The sequence below is a fragment of the Mandrillus leucophaeus genome, unplaced genomic scaffold (assembly GCF_000951045.1).
Source record: "Mandrillus leucophaeus isolate KB7577 unplaced genomic scaffold, Mleu.le_1.0 Scaffold117, whole genome shotgun sequence".
NCBI lineage: Eukaryota > Metazoa > Chordata > Mammalia > Primates > Cercopithecidae > Mandrillus > Mandrillus leucophaeus.
In genome coordinates, this window is record NW_012099987.1 from 778040 (window position 1) to 797104 (window position 19065).

A 19065-nucleotide genomic window follows, 5' to 3' on the forward strand; every position below is an offset into this window, starting at 1 on the left:
TACAGGCATGTATCACCATGGCTGGCTAATTTTAAAAATATTTTATAGAGACAGGGTCTCACTATGTTGCCCAGGTTTGTCTCGAACTCCTGGGCTAAAGTGATCCTTCTGTCTCCACTTCCCAAAGTGCTGGGATTACAAGTATGAGCGACCACACTTGGCTGAAAAAAAAATAGAATTATGGCAAGCTCATAGGTAGAATTTTATTTTTTTATTTTTTTGAGTCTCGCTCTGTTGCCCAGGCTGGAGTGCAGTGGCGCGATCTCAGCTCACTGCAAGCTCCGCCTCCCAGGTTCAAGTCATTCTCCTGCCTCACCCTCCCAAGTAGCTGGGACTACAAGCTCCTGCTACTATGCCCGGCTAATTTTTTGTATTTTTAGTAGAGATGGGGTTTCACTGTGTTAGCCAGGATGGTCTTGATCTCCTGAAGATCCGCCCGCCTCGGCCTTTCCCAAAGTGCTGGGATTACAGGCATGAGCCACTGCGCCTAGCCCAGAATTTTCTTTAAAAACAGTAGTATACATGGTGTGATTCCCTCTCTCCACGCACAAACATGTATGTACATATTCATATATATACATGCACATACTCAGGAAAACCATTTGAAATCATATATCACAAATCATTACTGTGGTCAATGTTGTGATTACAAAAATTTTCCCTTTCCTTTTTTTACAGTCACAGCCACTAAGATAAAATAACAAAAAGATTTCTGCCTTGAGGGGAAGCGACTGACCTTATATTAAGAAAAAAAAATTAAACCATCTTTCTACCAACCAATTATACAAATTAATTAATTTTCTTTACTTTTCCCCATATGCTAAAAAACAAGTTTTAATTATAGTGTATGTTAAATGTTACATCCTAGCTTTTCACCTCACAACCCAAGTACATTTTCCATGTTGCAAAAATTATCTTAATTACTACTAAATATTCCATTAATTTGATACAGCTGAACACACTTAACCACACCTATGTTATTAAATGCTCAGCTTGTTTCCAGTTTTTCAGTGTGATAAATCCTGCTCTAAAAATCTTTAGATAAAGAGCTAATTTCTTCTCTTTTTTTTTTTTTTTTTTTTGAGACGGAGTTTTGCTCTTGTTGCCCAGGCCGGAGTGCAATGGTGCCACCTTGGCTCACGGCAACCTCCGCCTCCCGGGTTCAAGCGATTCTCTTGCCTCAGCCTCCTGGGTAGCTAGGATTACAGGCATGCACCACCATGCCCAGCTAATTTTGTATTTTTAGTAGAGATGAGGTTTCTCCATGTTGGTCAGGCTGGTCTTAGCTCCCGACCTCAGGTGATGCGTCCACCTCGGCCTCCCAAAGTGTTGGGATTACAGACGTGAGCCACTGCGCCCAGCCGTAAGTTTTGTATTTTTATAGAAATGAGGTTTCATCATGTTGGCCAGGCTGGTCTCGAACTCATGACCTCAGATGATCCACCCATCCTGGCCTCTCAAAGTGCTGGGATTACTGGCGTGAGCCACCGCACCTGGCCTAAAGACCTATTTTCTTTAGAAATAGTTTTTGAGGATAAATTCCCTGAACTGGGATTGCTAAGCCACGCTCATGTATACCCAAGGCTTTGTTCTCAACCCACTGTGTGTCCTTACGCATGTTCAGAGACGTACAGCTGGGATCAGGAGTCAAAGTTCTGCCAACAACAAGCTGTGGAACCTCGGGCAACAACAGCTTTACTCTCTGTGGGTCTTAATTCTTTTACTTTAAATTAATGAGTGGATAGTATCAAATATTTCTTCCAGTTCTGAAAATCTATTGTATGTTTTGTAATACTATAAAAATGAGATGTAAATTCTAGAGGAGGTTCTAAAACAATGGTTCAAAAATGTTTTAAGGAATGAAAGTAATGTTGTTGAACCTTGCAAAATTTCCTTGAAACAAACACCATTAATATAGATGTTCAAGATAATGCAGAGGAAATTCAAAACCCCATAAAATCAATCCCTCTTATTTTAAGGTGGAAAGGACAGAATTAAGAAAAGGAAGAGAAAGAGTCAGGGCCCTGACACGCTACATCTCTAGGTGTTCACAATGTGAGTTTAACATCTTACTTTACCATTAGCACCTCAAGGGTATTTCTGGATAGCACCTGGTGCTAACTTAGGGAAGACAAAAGACTGGTTAATTAAGAAACAAGCTATCTTTCTTCACAGGCTGCACAAACTATTTCTACAACTCTTTCACATGTACAGTCCATCTGTGTTTAAATCCTGGTCCATCACTGACCGTATGGCTTTGGGCAAGTGACGCTTCTCTGAGCTTCAGTTTCCTTCTCTCTCAAATGGGGATAATAAGTAGCAGCTATCTCAGAGGCACTATGTTATGAAGATTAAATGACATCCTGACTGTATAGCCCTTAGCACAGTGCCTGTCAATACAGAAAGACCTCAATAAATGTTAGCTATTAGCTGAATGTCTTAAGCAGTGGTGTTCTCAATCTTGTTCTTTTTTGTCCTGACTGCCATAGTAGCCACAGCTTGTGACCTGCGGGGAATGAAAAAAGTTCCTTTGGGGATTATACTAAAGTATCTGGGGAAGAAGAATACCGACCACCCACCTACCCACAATGGAAATGATATATAATGTACAATTTCTTTTATAACAATCCTTATCTTTAGGCAGACATAAGAATTACTAGTAATACCAAAAACCAAAATAACCCACACCCCTCCATAACATTGACTCTAAATTGTCTGGTCTTTACCCTCTGACTCCTCCAAGTCTTTTTTGTTGGCTAACAGGATCTCATCACGCTGGTCCGTCAACAGATCAGCCAGATGATGGATAATTTCTGCTCTCTAGAAGAAAGGTACACCATTAAAAAAACAGAGCTGTTAATCCAAGAAGAATGCACACCACAGTTTTTAAACCTACTCTTCTGAGAGTGCCAGGCCTTGCTCCCACATCCAAGGTCACCACCGACTGAAATCTCCTGATTTCCCGTCACTTATTCCCACCACTGCTCCCCTTATTTCTTCCTGCCTCTCTCATTGCCAACCCCTAAGTCACTTCTCACTTTTCCTCTTTTTTTTTCTCTTATGACTCCTGATTATTATAATTAGCAAACCATGGCTAATTATAATAATCAGGAGTCATAAGGAAAAAAAAGGAGGCGGGGAAGGGGCATGATGGATACAATCTGTAAAAGATTGTATAATCTGGCCGGGCGCGGTGGCTCAAGCCTGTAATCCCAGCACTTTGGGAGGCCGAGACGGGCGGATCACGAGGTCAGGAGATCGAGACCATGCTGGCGAACATGGTGAAACCCCGTCTCTACTAAAAAATACAAAAAACTAGCCGGGCGAGGTGGCGGGCACCTGTAGTCCCAGCTACTCAGGAGGCTGAGTCAGGAGAATGGCGTAAACCCGGGAGGCGGAGCTTGCAGTGAGCTGAGATCTGGCCACTGCATTTCAGCCTGGGTGACAGAGCGAGACTCCGTCTCAAAAAAAAAAAAGATTGTATAATCTGTAAGAGATTATGTAACTGTACAGGGGCCAGGACTTTGAAGTAACACGATACATAGAGTCTTACTTATTTAATATCATTAACTGGTTTATTTCCAGGTAAGTTTTTACATCTGGTTCTTCCTCGTAAATTATTTATTTAAAGCATTTAATCAAAGTGAAAAAATTCAGTCCTAGGTACTTGAAGACACCACAAACCTGACCCTGCTAGATTAGGAAATGTGGCAAATCAGTATGCTGATTACTGGAGGAGTAGAGGGAAGTGGTTTGAAAGGGAAGCTAGGCTCCTCCTCTGCTTTCCTTTCTCTGCTGTTGGAGTTACTTTCTCTTTTCTCAGGCCAAAGGATTCACTAGTATAAATCCATATACATCCTTACTCTCAAATCCATCCTCGACAATATAATCCCTGGGGGACCAGCTCCCAGCTTCCACTTGACCTCCTCACCACTTCCAGCCTCATCATGTTTGCTACTTAGACTAATTCATGCCAGACAGGTCAGGGCTACAACTAGGGAGCAGGCTCTCGAGCTTCCCATCTTCCAGGCAAGTCAGGGGATTTGGAATGGGTTGGGATAAGTAATTTTCCCACATTTCCATGCCCAGTATGTGGCAGAATTAGGTAACCTTCCTAACCTCATCATTTTTATAATGCTTTTGATCAAAACATCATAGTGATGAAAAGTTATCTTGGGCCTCTGTCTATAAAAGATAAAAGAGAAAATAAAATTAAGAAAAAGAAAAAAGGCAGAGCAAATATGAATCAGACTTGTAACTCAGATAACTCTACGGCTCACTAGGAATAAAGACGGAGTCAGCAGGTTTGACTCCTGTAACCATACAGCATGACTCACTCTGAAAACTGTAACAATACTATCAGCTAAGGTTATTACCTGCTCAGGTTCCAAGGTGGCCAACATCCTTCCTCCAGATCGAGCCATTTCTCCCTGCTGCTCAACAGTAGGGCCTGCAAGAATATGTGCAAATATCAGGTCCTGGTCACCTTAGTTCTCTTTCACTTTGCCACCACTTGCACAGGCTCATCATGCCCACAGAAGGAACACATGATGCTTGTTTCACACAGGGGATCAGTATGACCAATAAAATAGCAAAAGAATGTGCCAGATTCACTTGGGCATAAACATAAGAACTTGCCTGTATTTCTGGGGTAGACAATATATTTTAAGTTTTCTAGAATTCTTCTGAATTCCACTTCGGCGATATTTTTTAATGTGTTTACATTTCTGAATGCAGATTATGAGGTAATTCTGTCCTTTGTAAACACTCGACAGCACATACTATATCATATGCATCTTTGCATCTCTAGCGCTTATTACTACCTGGCATCTAACATAGGCCTAGCAAATGTTTCTTGAGAAAATCAATGCTTATATACTTTAACTGAGTGATTGTACAGAGAATAGGCCTAGCTAGGCAGGTTAGACAGAATTTCACAAAAGCAAAGCAAAATCCAATTTTGCAAATAGTGCTCAAAATAATGCCGTATTTCGAAATATTAGCATATCAATTTTGTGATCTCTAACTAAGCCAGGTGTCACTAGTTCCTATCACAGAACTTGGGACCTTATGAAGAACTATTTACCTGCAGGCTTTACTTCTGAAAAGAAGGTACCAACTTTCTTCCCCTCCACGATATCTGTGATGACGTGCCCAGACACCTTTGGGTGGGTTCCATTGGCAATAACAACAGAAGTGCCACCTTGCAAAGCCCAGAGGGCTGCTTTCACCTAATGAGACAGGTTAGATCCAGCAAACATGAGATTCAGACCTACTCACCCACATTTTAAACTTGCAAAAAGATATAAAATACAAGTTGACATTGAACAACTTAAGTATACGAAATGTGTTTTTAAAAGCTTAGAAGCTCCAAAAACACATTACAGCTCACACACTTTCCGGCTCAACCTTGGCATGTGTTACTTAAAGGTAAGCCAACCTATCCTTTGTTTCCAGTCTGTTCTCTCTTCAGTCTCCCTAGTATGGGACTCATAACTCCTACATTTGATTTACTGTACCTCAACTTAGAAACAACTAAGGAGACCAACAGGCTGGGGTCTGACCAGAGTCTGATCTTGAGTACTTTCGGCTTTTCTAAGTGGGGATCTTGTCCTCATCTGTGCTGTTGATGCATGTGATGCTGTACCATAGGGGTGTGACTTCTCAGAACAATTAATGGGACAAAATTTTTGAAAGATTTCATCAAGAAATATTTGAACTGATAAATGAGAGATTTATGAATTATGAAAAATATATAGGCCCTGCCCTTGCAGAGTTTACAACATGAACACACTGTTCATATAATATTAATGAAAAAAACCCACAGACACAGACATAACTAAATGTTGGAATGCAACACTCAATAAATCTGTATTTAGGTATGTACATATTTAAGTGTGTATGTGCCTACTATCTGAACCATTAACCCCCAAATAATTACAAAAGTAAAAAGGATACAATACAGTTTGGGCTTTAAAATTGTTATAGGCAGTTAAGGTACCAGATTCTTACCTTGGCTTCCATGCCACCCATTCCCACTCTAGACTTGGTTCCAAATGTCACAGACTGCTGATCTCCGGGATAAAATATATCAATAAGCTTTGCATCATCTGACCCCGGGGGGCTGTCAAAAAGGCCTAAAAAATAGACAAGAGTCAGTAATACCGCTTTGATGGAAGTGTCTCCAAGACAGGCCTCCCCAGGGCACCTGTCAATCACTCTGTACTTTACTCATCCAAATGAATGCCACTGCACTACCACCTGTTTTAACCAGAAAAAGAGAACAAAGGATTCGACACTGACAAACAGCTCCAGGAGGACTCACCTTATATACTCCTATAACCTGGCTTGATAAATAAATGTTTCCCCACATCAGACCATGGCCATATCCTTGGCACATTTATTAGCCCTGCCCATATCCCTGGCAAGGTATCCTTAATTCTGCCATAGCCGCTTAAGATGTTGTGCTTTAAGGACAGAACTGAAAAAGAAGGGTGGCTATTGCAGAAACGGCATAGTAGCCATATACTGTTAAATGTGACCGTTTCCAAGCAGGATGAAATGCAACAGAGGTACTCATTAACTCTCACAGTACCCTTTGAAACAGTCACTAATTTACACTCCCAATTTTATGAGTGAGTCACTGTAGAGGTTAGGCTGAGTCAGCAGGAGACTGCATGACTCTTGACATTCAATCTGGATTTATTACCATAAAGCACATGTTCCTTTCATAACTAAGTGGAGTGACATAAAATAGTTACATGAAACGTTACATGCATACAATCCAAGATGAAAAATCCTCACAATTTCACTTTGAAAAAGAGTGAGTAGGAGCTTGGAAAAGAAAAAGGGGGGGGTGGGTAACAGGGAGCTAAGAAACTGGAGTTAAATCAAGAGCTAAAGTGGACACAGATGGGAAGGCTGGGGACTGGCTGAAGGACATTTTGGGCAGTGATTTTTCTGGTTTCAAGTTACTGCTTTTCCTGTGCTATAATATACCTCTCCCCTCCGTTATTCCAAACCTTTAAGACAATCTTGCTACATACTACCTCTCTGAGGAAGTAAGTGAATCAGGGAAGTGAGGAAATCGATGCCCATTGTAGAGCAGAGCAGTGACAACCATAAGCAGTGCAAATTATTACAGGAAAAGAGAAAATAACCTTTCACAATCTGTCAGTCTCAACCTACTACTCCACAGCTCTCCAGGATTTAGGGTTAGGATCTTCCCAGAAGATACAGTGCTGCGAGATCACAGATTTAGATTTGGAAGTTGTTTCAGTTTCATATATTAGTATAGGAAAGAGTGGGCAATTCTAGCCAAACCTTCTCCAAAGACAGTGAAGGGTTCCTAGCATGTTGATAATGTGCCTACTCCTCCTTTCCCTTTACCCCACCAAGAACATAGTTAAAATTCAGATACTGTTCTAAAAAATCAACACTCAGTAGAAAACAAATTAGGATAATCACAGTAAGAATGCCAGTCTACCAGCGACCCGATTTTGGTGCTTGAAGCTGCATCAAAATGATTTGCTAGAGTGTTGTTTAAATTGGGTTTTATAAATTAATCTCGAAAACCTACTTTTTTTTTTTTTTTTTTTTTACCTTGTCAGGCAGTATAAGAGAGAAGGAAGAGTGTAGCTTTTTTAATTGAACAGACTCAGATTTGAAACTGGCCTCTGTCAAGCACTTGCTATGTGACTTTAGATATACCATTTAATAGATCTTAATCGAATTTTAAACTAAATTTTAAAAAATTATTTCTTCTTCTCTCCCCTCTCCTCTCCCAACAGGGTCTCTGTTTCTGTCACTCAGGCTGCAGTGAGGTGGCATGATCACAGTTCACTGCAGCCTCAACTTCCTGGGCTCAAGTGATCTTACTGCCTCAGCCTTCCCAAGTAGCTGGGATTACAGGCATGTGCCACGTGCCCAGTTTGAACTTAATTTTTAATTTCTTTATCTGTAAAATTGGGTTAACCTACCTACTACCTACTTTGTAGGGTTGCTATAGAGATTGAATAAATTACATTTATCAAGCACCTAGCACACTATGTGCTCATAGTAGACATTCAGTAAAAACCTGCTGATTGGCCAGGCGCCACGGCTCACGCCTGTAATCCCAGTGCTTTGGGAGGCCAAGGTGGGCGGATCACGAGGTCAGGAGTTCGAAACCAGTCTGGCCAACATGATGAAACCCCGTCTCTATTAAAAATACAAAAATTAGCCAGGCATGGTAGCACACGCCTGTAATCCCAGCTACTTGGGAGGCTGAGACAGGAGAATCACTTGAACCCGGGAAGCGGAGGTTGCAGTGAGCCGAGATCGTGCCACTGCACTCCAGCCTGGGCGACAGAGCAAGACTCTGTCTTGAGGGGAAAAATGAATAGAAAACCCGCTGATTAACCAAAATGCCTTCTTTCTCCAGGGTGGCGCACACTTACTCCAACTTAGCTGTTCCTATCCTGGGACTTCAAATTACAGTGGATAACACAGGACTAAGACTTCTTACAGGTAAAGACATTGACATGTAGGTGTCTTATCTTTGACTTTCCACATGGGCAGAGACAGATCAATTCATCTATGTCTGCCCCTGCCTCCACTTCATAGCCCCTACCCTTACCATACAACTGCCTGAGCGTAAAACAGACAACAGGTCTTCCCGTGTTAACCTGCCTTGGTGTGGGCTGGGAATTAAGTAGGGGTGTTATAACCTTCTGGGAATGTAACAGGGGACTTCTGGAATCCTAGATTCTGGACACAGTTACTATATTTCTTATGGGTCAGACTGTGAAATGGAAATAGCTTAAGGAAGCTTGAGAAGAGTGAATGGAAAGACATATTAGAGCCAAGAGTGGCCCCTCCAGGAAGAAGGGAACAGCAGAGAAGAACAGAGCAACATATAAGAACATAGTAGCCAGATAGCCTAGACTTCTACAGTGGCTCCAACTTAAAACAATCTGTCCCAACAAAGAAAAAGAAAAAAAACAAAACAAAACAAAATAAAGCAAAACAAAACAAACAAACAAAAAAACCCATAATCTGTCCTATGGTTTACATTGAAAACTGAAAGTAATCAAAAACCACAACGAGATAGTACTTCACACCCATTAGGATAGCTATAATAAAAAAGGCAGATAAAAACAACTGAATAACAGCAATGATGTAAACACATTAGAACCTTCATACAATGCTGGTGAGAATATGAAATGGTACAGCTGCTTTGGAAAACAGTCTAGTAGTTCCTCAAAAGTCTTTTAAACAGAGTTACCATGTGACCCTGCAGTTCTACTCTTAGGTGAAATAAAAACATGTTCACACAAAAACGTGTCATGAATGTTCACAGCTAATGTCCATCAATTGATGAACTGATAAATAAAACATGGTCACAGAGTGGCATATTATTCAGCAATAAAAAAAATGAATTATTGATACATGCTGTAAAATAGATGAACCGTGAAAACGTGCTAAGTGAAAAAAGCCAGTCACAAAGGGTCACCATAATAAATGATGCCATTTAAATAAAATGTTCAGAACAGGTTAATCCACAGAAACAGAAAGTATACTGGATATTGCCTAGGGATAGGGAGTTTGGGTAGAAGTGGGGAGTGACTGCTAATGGTTATAGAGTTTCTTATTGGGGTGATGAAAGGGAAAGTGTTCTATAAATGACTATGGTTTTGGTTGCACAATTATGTAAATATACTAAACATCACTGAATTGTACACTTTATTTATTTATTTTTGAGATAGGGTCTCGCTCTGCCACCCAGGCTGGAGTACGGTGGCGCGATAACTGCTCACTGCAGCCTGGAACCCCCAGGTCCAAGCGATCCTTCTGCTTCAGCCCCAAGTAGCTGGAACCATAGGTGCATACCACCATGTCCAGCTAACTTTTCTATTTTTTGTAGAAACAGGGACTCACTATATTGCCCAGGTTGATCTCGAACTCCTGGGCTCAAGTGATCCTCCGGCTTTGGCCTCCCAAAGTGCTGGAATTATAGGTGTGAGCCACCACGCCAGGACAGAATTGTAAACTTCAAATAAGTGAATTGTATGGTATGTGAATTATATCTCTATACAGCTGTTATTTAAGAAAAACAACTGAAAGCACCTGGAAATAACATTTCAGTATTCAAACTACATCTCTTAGACTCACCCACCCTGTTTTGAATCATAAAAGCCCTTTGTCTGAACACATGGCTAATGATCTATAGCAAAAAATAGATCAGAGGGACTCAAAGAAAGAGGGAAACTCACGTGCTCATACATGTAGCATTTAAAACAAAGGGCAGATAAAAGAAAAAAGCATTACTTTGTACCTTCTACATCTGAAAGAACAATCAAGAGGTCAGTTTTCATTTCCACAGCCAGTCGGGCAGCCAGGCTATCATTATCTTTAACACTAATAACCTAGAATGCAGATTAAAAAGTCATAAGTGAGTGAGCTAAGCAGTCCAAACAGAAATTCATGGAAGCACCCAGCCAAGCTCAGGCAAAACCAAGCTAGGCTCAGGCAAAACCAATGAACCCAAATATATAGATGACAGCTCTTGCAAGCCCCTTCTGTCTGAAAAACACAGTGTCTACTGGCAATCCCTTTTCCAAACATGCAGTCTTCTAGCCACTGAAATATACAAGCCATGCTCATTGCACCATCTTAAGTGACTACAGCACCTCACCCTGTTGAATGCAACCACAAGTTCAGAAGAGCTTATGCAGTCACTGCTCCATGACAACAGTTTCTCTCACAACTTTTCCATCTTGTTTATGCCAAACTTCCAGTGTTAGTGCATGCAGCATAGCATGGTGTTAGTGTCTCCAGCATGCTTAACCTTTAGAAATACTTTACCCACATTTACCCCCTGCAGGTCACTGTTGGGCTCAGCTGGGGGGACAACAGCATCATTTGTGTTGACAATGGGGACAATGTTCATTCTAAGGAGTTCATGAAGTGTTCCATTGAGGTTCCGGCGCTTCTGCTCATCATGGAAATCCAAATTGGTCACCAAAATCTAAAAGGATTAAATAGATGGAAAACGCAGGAGGGAGAAAAATGCTAAACTTCCCAGTATACAAAAGATACTAAGAGTAGGGGAGTTAAACTTTAGGTTTCTGGGGCCCCATAGAGATTAGAATGAAATACACATATCTGGGTGCTATCCAATTCTTTGTTTTCTTCAAGACAGGGTCTTACTCTGTTGCTCAGGCTGTAGTGCAGTGGCATAATCTCTGCTTACTGCAACCTCCACCTCCTGGGTTCAAGCAATTCTCATGCCTCAGCTTTCCAAGTAGCTAGGATTATAGGCACGCGCAGCTAATTTCTGTATTTTTAGTAGAGACAGGGTTTTGCCATGTTGGCCAGGCTGGTCTCAAACTCCTGGCCTCAAGTGATGGGATTACAGATGTGACCCACTGCACCTGGCCCCAATTCTTGTAGAGATAAAAAAATTTACAATAATCTGAAAGATTTATGTAAGAATGTTCAAGACTTCTTGCAAAAGTACTTTAATCCTCAGAGAGCTAACAAATCCCAAAATCTCATCCATTTACAAAATTAAGAAATTAATGTATCTATTTTTAGAGGAATACTGGGGGAGTCAGTGATTATCCATTAATTTCTTTTCTTTCTTTTCTTTTTTTATAGACAGGGTCTTGCTCTGTTGTCCAGGCTGGACTTGAACTCCTCGTCTCAAGTGATCCTCCCACCTCAGCCTCCTGAGTAACTGGGACTAAAGATGCACACCGCTGTGCCCCAGCAATTTCTAAAACATCTCTGTATCCTAGGATCTGATTCAGGCCTGGCCATAGCAGGCCCTTAAATATTTGGCGAGTGAGTGAATAAATTATTTTCCCTGCTTAGAAAAGTGCGTTAGACAAAATGGAACAGGGTTGTGTTATCACTGCTCTTGCTCTGAAGCAGACTATTACTGGAGTTAACTAAGACTCTGAGTGAGCATGTGGGGTGAGTCTGAGAAATTTATGGCGGTTAGTCTTTAGTCACAAGCTGAAAGAGGGGCAGAACACAACTTGGTTCAAGGGAGGAGATGAGCATAAGGTGCTCAAAGGTACAATGGAGATGGGCGTGTGGGCTGGTAAACAGCTCTGCTTTCTAGTTTGAACTAGAATTTTATGCAATGTTTAGAAGAAAAAGATAAATGGGTAAATGGAGATAGCAAGAAACTAAATGGCAACAAACCTTGAGGCTCAACAGTAAATAATGTAATCTCTCTAATATTTACGGAAGAGGGTTCTTGCTATGTAGGGCAGGCTGAGGTAGGAAAAGTTGGAAGCAAATAGTAAAGAAAGCAGGCACTGACACAGTCAAAGTGAGGATGGTTAAGGGTCTGGCTATGGTAACTAAGAAGAATATAGCAATAAAACAGCAGCCTTAATGATATATAAAACACAGGAAACATACATAGAAAAATAATTCACTCACTCACTTGATAAAAAATTTGTTAAGTACCTCTGAAATGCCAGGGTCTAGCTGCTGGAATGGAGAATAAGAATGTTGATGGTTTGGGGAAAAACAAAATGGGGCATATTTTTGAAAGGGAAGATCATGAACTCCTTTTCAGAAAATCTTAGTTCTGCTGGACACAGGACTAGGTCAAAGCTGAACATACAGATTCTAGTCATGATGGTGAAAGATCGAACAATTAATATAAACCCGTGGGTAGGAGAGACAAGCAGGAGGTCTAAAGGTCCAGGAAAAATACCTGTCACTAAAATAGCTTCACAAACATGGCCTGGGGATCTCAGCAGGAAGGTAGGAGATAAAGAGTCCCAAGAGGGAAATGTACGTGTTTAGACAAGGGTAATCTGTTGAGGGAAAATCAGTTTCCCTTCTACGAAGAAAAAACAAGCTGTTTTAAGTGTTTAAGTCTTTAACCTGGCAAACTACCTACTGGAAGTTTTCAAAAGCCACTGATAATGGTCTTCTCTATAATATTACTGAAGAAAATAAGGAACCACAGGATAAGGTACAAAGGGCAAATATTTTCTGTAGATATGATGGCCTTGGGGGAAGACACAGGTGTGAGAGGAAACAGCCCAGGGATTGAAGCTTGTTGGGAACCGGAGGGGCAGAGCTCTTCTTCCACTCAGTGTAAATGGAAACAATGGCTGATACTGCAGGGACTCTTCATGCTACTGTCATTCAAAACAAAACAAAACAAAAACAAACTCTCAAAAAGTATCATCCCTGGGAAAAACCAAACCACAGCAAAACCATAGCTCTTGGACTTGAGCTTCCTCACCCAGCTCCAGGCACTTTAAAAAAATTAAAGACCAAAACTGTCACTGGACTGTGGAGACGAGAAAGCAGATAATTAAGAAGAGTGATAGAAATAGAGATTTATATTGCATTTATACTAAGAGAAAAAAGCTAAGATTACAGAAAGTAGGGTCCCCAGTCATAGGCAATGGGACAAGCCCATGCCTTTCTGTTTTAACTCACTGACATGAGGACACTCTGGTGTAATACCAGAACATCACTGTGGGTACAAACAGGCAAATGATGGAGAAACAAAAAAAGGTAACAGGAAATGAAGAAGCAAAACCTGAAACAATATATGTATACATAACAATATCACCGGTGTAAAATAACATCCGTGCATGTAGTGCACATGTAAAATAATATCCATAATATAAAATAACGGCTATTTTACATCTTTACAGGTAAAGGGGTTTCAAAATAAAATAATTTGGGAGTTAAGATTTTTTTTTCAGTTGTTTCCTGAAGTGACTGCTATTTAGATGTCTCTAGTGTGTAGCTGTACAGTTGATTAAGAATATAATTCAAAAAAATTCAGGAGATTTAGGTAAAAATGAAACAATGCAGAAAGAAGGTTCTAGAACATTTAGGGGTAGCCACCAAAAATTCATAAGTCCCATGACGACTGGAATCATGTTTGATTTGTTCACCACAGTATCCCCAATGCCCAAGACTGCTAGATACACCATAGGTGCTCAATAAATATTTGCTGAATGAGTGAAAAACCAGCCACCCACCAGCATTCCTCTTTCCCTTCAAAGCTTAATAAGTATCTGCTATAAAAGGCAACCAACCACATGCAAAAAGAAGCAAGCCACCTGAAATCAAAGAAGCAGTGAAATAAAGCCGTTTAACTTCTCTGTCTTCAGAAGTGTTAGCACTTGTAATCCTAAGTGTTATTAGGGTAACACGAGCTAATACTGAGAATGTATTATGTAGCAAACACTATACCAAATGCTTTTCATATATTTTCTCACTGAGTCCTTCCAAAAATTATCTGAAATAGGCACTGATATTATCCCCATTTTCAGATGAGGAAACTGAGGCACAAAAAGGTTAGATAAAAAACTTTCTTCAGATCTCTCAAGTAGCAAGTGATGAAGCTGACACCATATCCTAGTAGACTAGTTCCAGACCCCTTTGTTCCACAAGAACCACCCTCACAGGTCCCACACCCCTTTCAAAGCCCAGCCTCTCACCTGGGCAGCACAGATGCTGTACTGGGTAAACATAGCCTCATACAAGGCCATCAGCCCACTCTGTCCGGCAGCTGCACAGGCTCGTGCCTCTAAGACTGGAATTGCCTGTAATATACCAATGAGACAAGGTGTGGTAGGAAATGAGGGAAGAAGACCTGAAGGTCCATTTTAACGTGTGGGGAAGCAGCACTCACCATCTCTTTCAGCTGGTTCTGCCCCGAGTGTAGGGCCTGCCGCACGCTCTGAGACAGAAGGATCTCATGGCGCAAGCGTTGTTTGCCAAAGGCTACAGCTCCGCTGGTCACCAGCATCATCTCTCTGCCCTGATTCTGCAGCACTGATACCTGGCATTGAGAAAGGAAAGGGGATCACAAGTCACTGTACTGTCTCGTTCATCTTTTCACAAGGGATGGAGGTAGGGTGGACTATTGAGTAGATCCCGAATGCTGGTTTATGAACCAGCATGGGGCTGGCTCTGGAAGAATCAACCAGACTGTCTGGGAAAAACACAGATTCCTACATCCTGTCTCAAATTTCTGTTTAGCAGGTGGCAGATAAAAATCAGACATTTTAATTTATTTTTTAATTAAAACAATTGGCTGGGCATGGTGGCTCATGCCTGTAATCCCAGTACTTTGGGAGGCCAAGGCAGGCAGAAGGTTCCTGAGCCCAGGAGGTTCAAGACCACCCAGGCAACATGGCAACACCCAGTCTCTACAAAAAATACAAAATTTAGCCAGGCATGGTGGTGCATGCCAGCTACCTCGGGAGGCCAACGTAGAAGGATCACCTGAGCTCAGGGAGGATGAGGCTGCAGTGAGCCATGATCGCACCACCACACTCCAACCTGGGCAATAGAATGAGAGAGATGCTGTCTCAAAAACAACAACAACAAAAAGAACCCTATGAAAAAAAATTTTTTAAGACAGAGTCTTGCTCTGTCACCCAGGCTGGAGTGCAGTGGCAGGAGTGTGGCTCACTGCAGCCTTGGCTGCCTAGGCTTAAGTGATCCTCCTGCCTCAGCCTCACAAGTAGCTGGAACTACAGGTTCATGCCACCATGCCCAGCTAATTTTTCTTTTTTAATGCATTTTTGTAGAAATGGAGTCTCACTATGTTGCCCAGACTGGCCTCAAACTTCTGGTCTCAATCCATCCTCCTGCCACGGCCTCCCAAAGCTGTGGATTACAGACATAAGCCACCTGGCCTAAGTAAGACATTGTTAATAAGGAAATTCTGGTGTCTAGCCAAGTTTGACATCTATAGGACATGATTGTATTAGGTTGGTGCAAAAGTAATTGCATGTCAATTACCATTGACAGTAATAGCAAAGACCACAATTACTTTTGTGCCAACCTAATATTTGCAGGGAGTGTGTAATACAGAAGGCCTCATTGCTCCAAGAAATGAAGCCCAGAATAAAAGTCCACAGGTAGGAAATGCAATGTAGACTCAGCAGATGGCTTCTCAGGTTCTAAGGCTTAACCTGGGTAAATGAGGCTGTTCTGGTGGCACATCTGATCCTATGGGTTGCCTCTGCCTACACCAGGGGCAGATGCTGACCTTGTTCTGCTCTGCCTGCCCAGAACCAAATGTGGTCATTTTGTTTCCTACCTTAAGCAGACTTATATGAAAAAATTAAAGACTCAAGATGCAATAAAGTCAATATTCCTAAACTGTCCTTTCCTTCTGATATCTGAACCCTTTTAACTGGTCCAGGAACTCACAAACAGCTATGATAAACCATGATTTAAAACAATAATAACTTTTTTTTTGGAAACAGGGTCTTGCTTTGTCACCCACGCTGGAGGACAGTGGCACAATCACAGCACACTGCAACCCTGACCTCCAGGACTCAAGCAATCCCCCCACCTCAGCCCCCTGAGTAGCTTCCCAAAGTGCTGGGATTACAGGTGTGAGCTACTGTGCCTGGCCCCGACAACAATATTTTATCACAGAAAGTTTCAGCTGCCTGAGGTGGGAGGATTGCTTGAGGCCAGGAATTCGAAACCAGCCTGGGCAAAATAGCAAGACCCCATATCTATGAAAAATTAAAAAAAAAAAAAACCAGCCAAGCAGCATGTGCCCGTAGTCCCAGCTACTCAGGAGGCTAAAGGAGGATCCCAACTGAGCCCAGGAGGTCAGGGCTGCAGTGAGCTATGATTACACCACTGCATTCCAGCCTAGGCGACAGAGCAAGACCCTCTCTCTAAAATAAATAAATAAAAATCAAAAAAAAAAAAAAGAAAATTTCATATTTAACCGAAGTGGTGAGAATAGTATTATAAATCCCCATGTACATACCACACAGTTTCACCAACTATCTCTCATGGCCAATTTCCTAGTCTCTAATAACCGCTCTATACCCTCACCATTGTTTTAATACAAATTCCAGGCAACAGACATGTTATTTCATCTGTAAATAGTTCAGTAATAACTGCTAAAAGATAATCATATATATTATATATAATATATAATTATATATATTTCTCTCTCCACAAAACCATTATCATCTGGAATATTTCAATGATTTCCTTCATATCAAATAGCCAGTGTTCATATTTTTCCAATTTTTTTTCCTTGCTCAAATTGAGATGCAAATTAAACCCTGCATTACCAATTAATTGAAGTGTCTCTCAAGTTTCTTTAATTCATGGATTCCCCTCTCCATCAGTTTTCCCCCTTGTAATTTTTGTTAAACTGAGTTGTTTATTCTTTAGGATTTCCCAGCCTACATTTTCCCAATTGTGTCCTTATGATGTTAATCCTGCACTTTGTATATCCTATAAACTGATGTTTGGTATGAAGGCTTTTTTTTTTCCCCCAACAAGTCTTTGTAAGTTGTGGTGTGCACATCCATCAAGGAGATACACAATGCCTGGTTATCTTTGTTTTTGTGATGTTAGCATCTGTTGATGATATTGCCAAGATCCATTATTCCATTAGGAGCTGCAAAATGCTGATACTCTAACTCAATGATTCCTTCATTTATAATCTGGAAAAATTCCAAAAGGGAAACTCTCCTTTACTAACTATTTGATTACCCTGAAGGTACAGTTTGCCTATGAAAAGCAGGACAAATGTGTGTCTCCTCCCCTTTACTAATCCATTTTCAATATAATGAGTAGCTTCTCTAGCACCCTCCAAAAATGGCCAATGAAATTTTTTTTTTTTGTTTTTTTTTGAGACGGAGTCTCACTGTCTCCTATGCTGGAGTGCAATGGTGCAATCTCAGCTCACTGCAAGCTCCGCCTCCCAGGTTCACACCATTCTCCTGCCTCAGCCTCCCAAGTAGCTGGGACTACAGGCGCCCACCACCACACTCAGCTAATTTTTTGTATTTTTAGTAGAGACGGGGTTTCACTGTTAGCCAGGATGGTCTGGATCTCCTGACTTCATGATCTGCCTGCCTCGGCCTCCCAAAGTGCTGGGATTATAGGCATGAGCCACCACGCCCGTCCATGAAGTTTTTTTTTTTTTAAGTGTAATTATGAACTCATGGATTTAAACATATTTTGTTGCATTGTGCAGTGATTCCCTTTTTTTTTTTGAGAATCAGTATCACTCTCACCCAGGCTGGAGTGCAGTAGTGCTATCTCGTCTCACTGCAACCTCCACCTCCAAGGTTCAAGAGATTCTCCTGCCTCAGCCTCCCAAGTAGCTGGGATTACAGGCAGGTGCCACCATGCCTGGTTAATTTTTGCATTATTAGTAGAGACAAGATTTCACCATGTTGGCCAGGCTAGTCTTGAACTCCTGACCTCAGGTGATCCCCCCACCTTGGCCTACCAAAGTGTTGGGATTACAGGTATGAGCCACTGTGCCCAGCTGTGATTCCCTTTCTTGATGTTCAAATCATCCCATTTATGGCCAGTGGAAACCACTTTAAGTTGGTTCCTGAGTCCATCTGACATGATAAGATGACTATTAGGCAGGCCCTGATGGAGACAGCTCTTCCATTAGGTCCACATGCAGCCCTACAAAGCTGGTAACCTACGCAAACCTTTACCAGGTTTTTCCTGCTCTTTTCATCAAGTTTCTCCTCCGTTCAAAATCTTCGGTCTGCTTTTGAGACTGCACTCCAACTCACACAGTTGGCTTCAGAGCCCTGCCTAATGCAATGATCCACTTTTTTTTTCATTCTTTCTAATGAGATGACCACCTCTACTTCCCAGCTTGTCTCCTCCCTGGCCCACAGCATGCCACACTCATTCCTGTCTATCCTCGATCTGGAATCCGCTTGAGAGCCTGTCCATTCCCCAGAACCACTGGACTGCACAACTGCAGGAGCATGTCACACTGATACTTATTAGCATGGAACTTTTCCCCTCTGTTTGTACAAATCCCATCAGTTGTCAAGGCCCAGGCTGAGTTCCAGCTCTCCTAGGAAGCCCCAGGAACAACCACACTCTCATCTGAGTTTCCCATCTCTGGACCCATCGCTCACTGTCATTTGGGCCCACTTATTTGGATATTTACTGCCCTGAACAGTCACCTTAATGTCTGGGGAGTCCCAGTTCTGGCTCCCAAAGGGTAGAGACTGTTATATCTCTAAGGTAGAGAGGGTAGAGAAGCTAGTGCCCCTCACAGTGTAG

General features: G+C 41.7%; 1 protein-coding gene across 1 annotated transcript in view; it reads right to left on the reverse strand.

Moving 5' to 3' along the window:
- ALDH18A1 (aldehyde dehydrogenase 18 family, member A1) overlaps positions 1 to 19065 on the reverse strand; it is a 49858-nt gene that overhangs the window by 15485 nt on the left and 15308 nt on the right. Inside the window, exons 4-11 of the mRNA XM_012000742.1 lie at positions 14666 to 14815; positions 14472 to 14576; positions 10856 to 11008; positions 10316 to 10406; positions 6013 to 6137; positions 5087 to 5231; positions 4377 to 4450; positions 2716 to 2820 (exon numbers count right to left, since the gene is read on the reverse strand). Of these exons, the coding sequence (XP_011856132.1) occupies positions 2716 to 2820; positions 4377 to 4450; positions 5087 to 5231; positions 6013 to 6137; positions 10316 to 10406; positions 10856 to 11008; positions 14472 to 14576; positions 14666 to 14815 (948 nt within the window). The remainder of the gene's footprint in view (positions 1 to 2715; positions 2821 to 4376; positions 4451 to 5086; positions 5232 to 6012; positions 6138 to 10315; positions 10407 to 10855; positions 11009 to 14471; positions 14577 to 14665; positions 14816 to 19065) is intronic.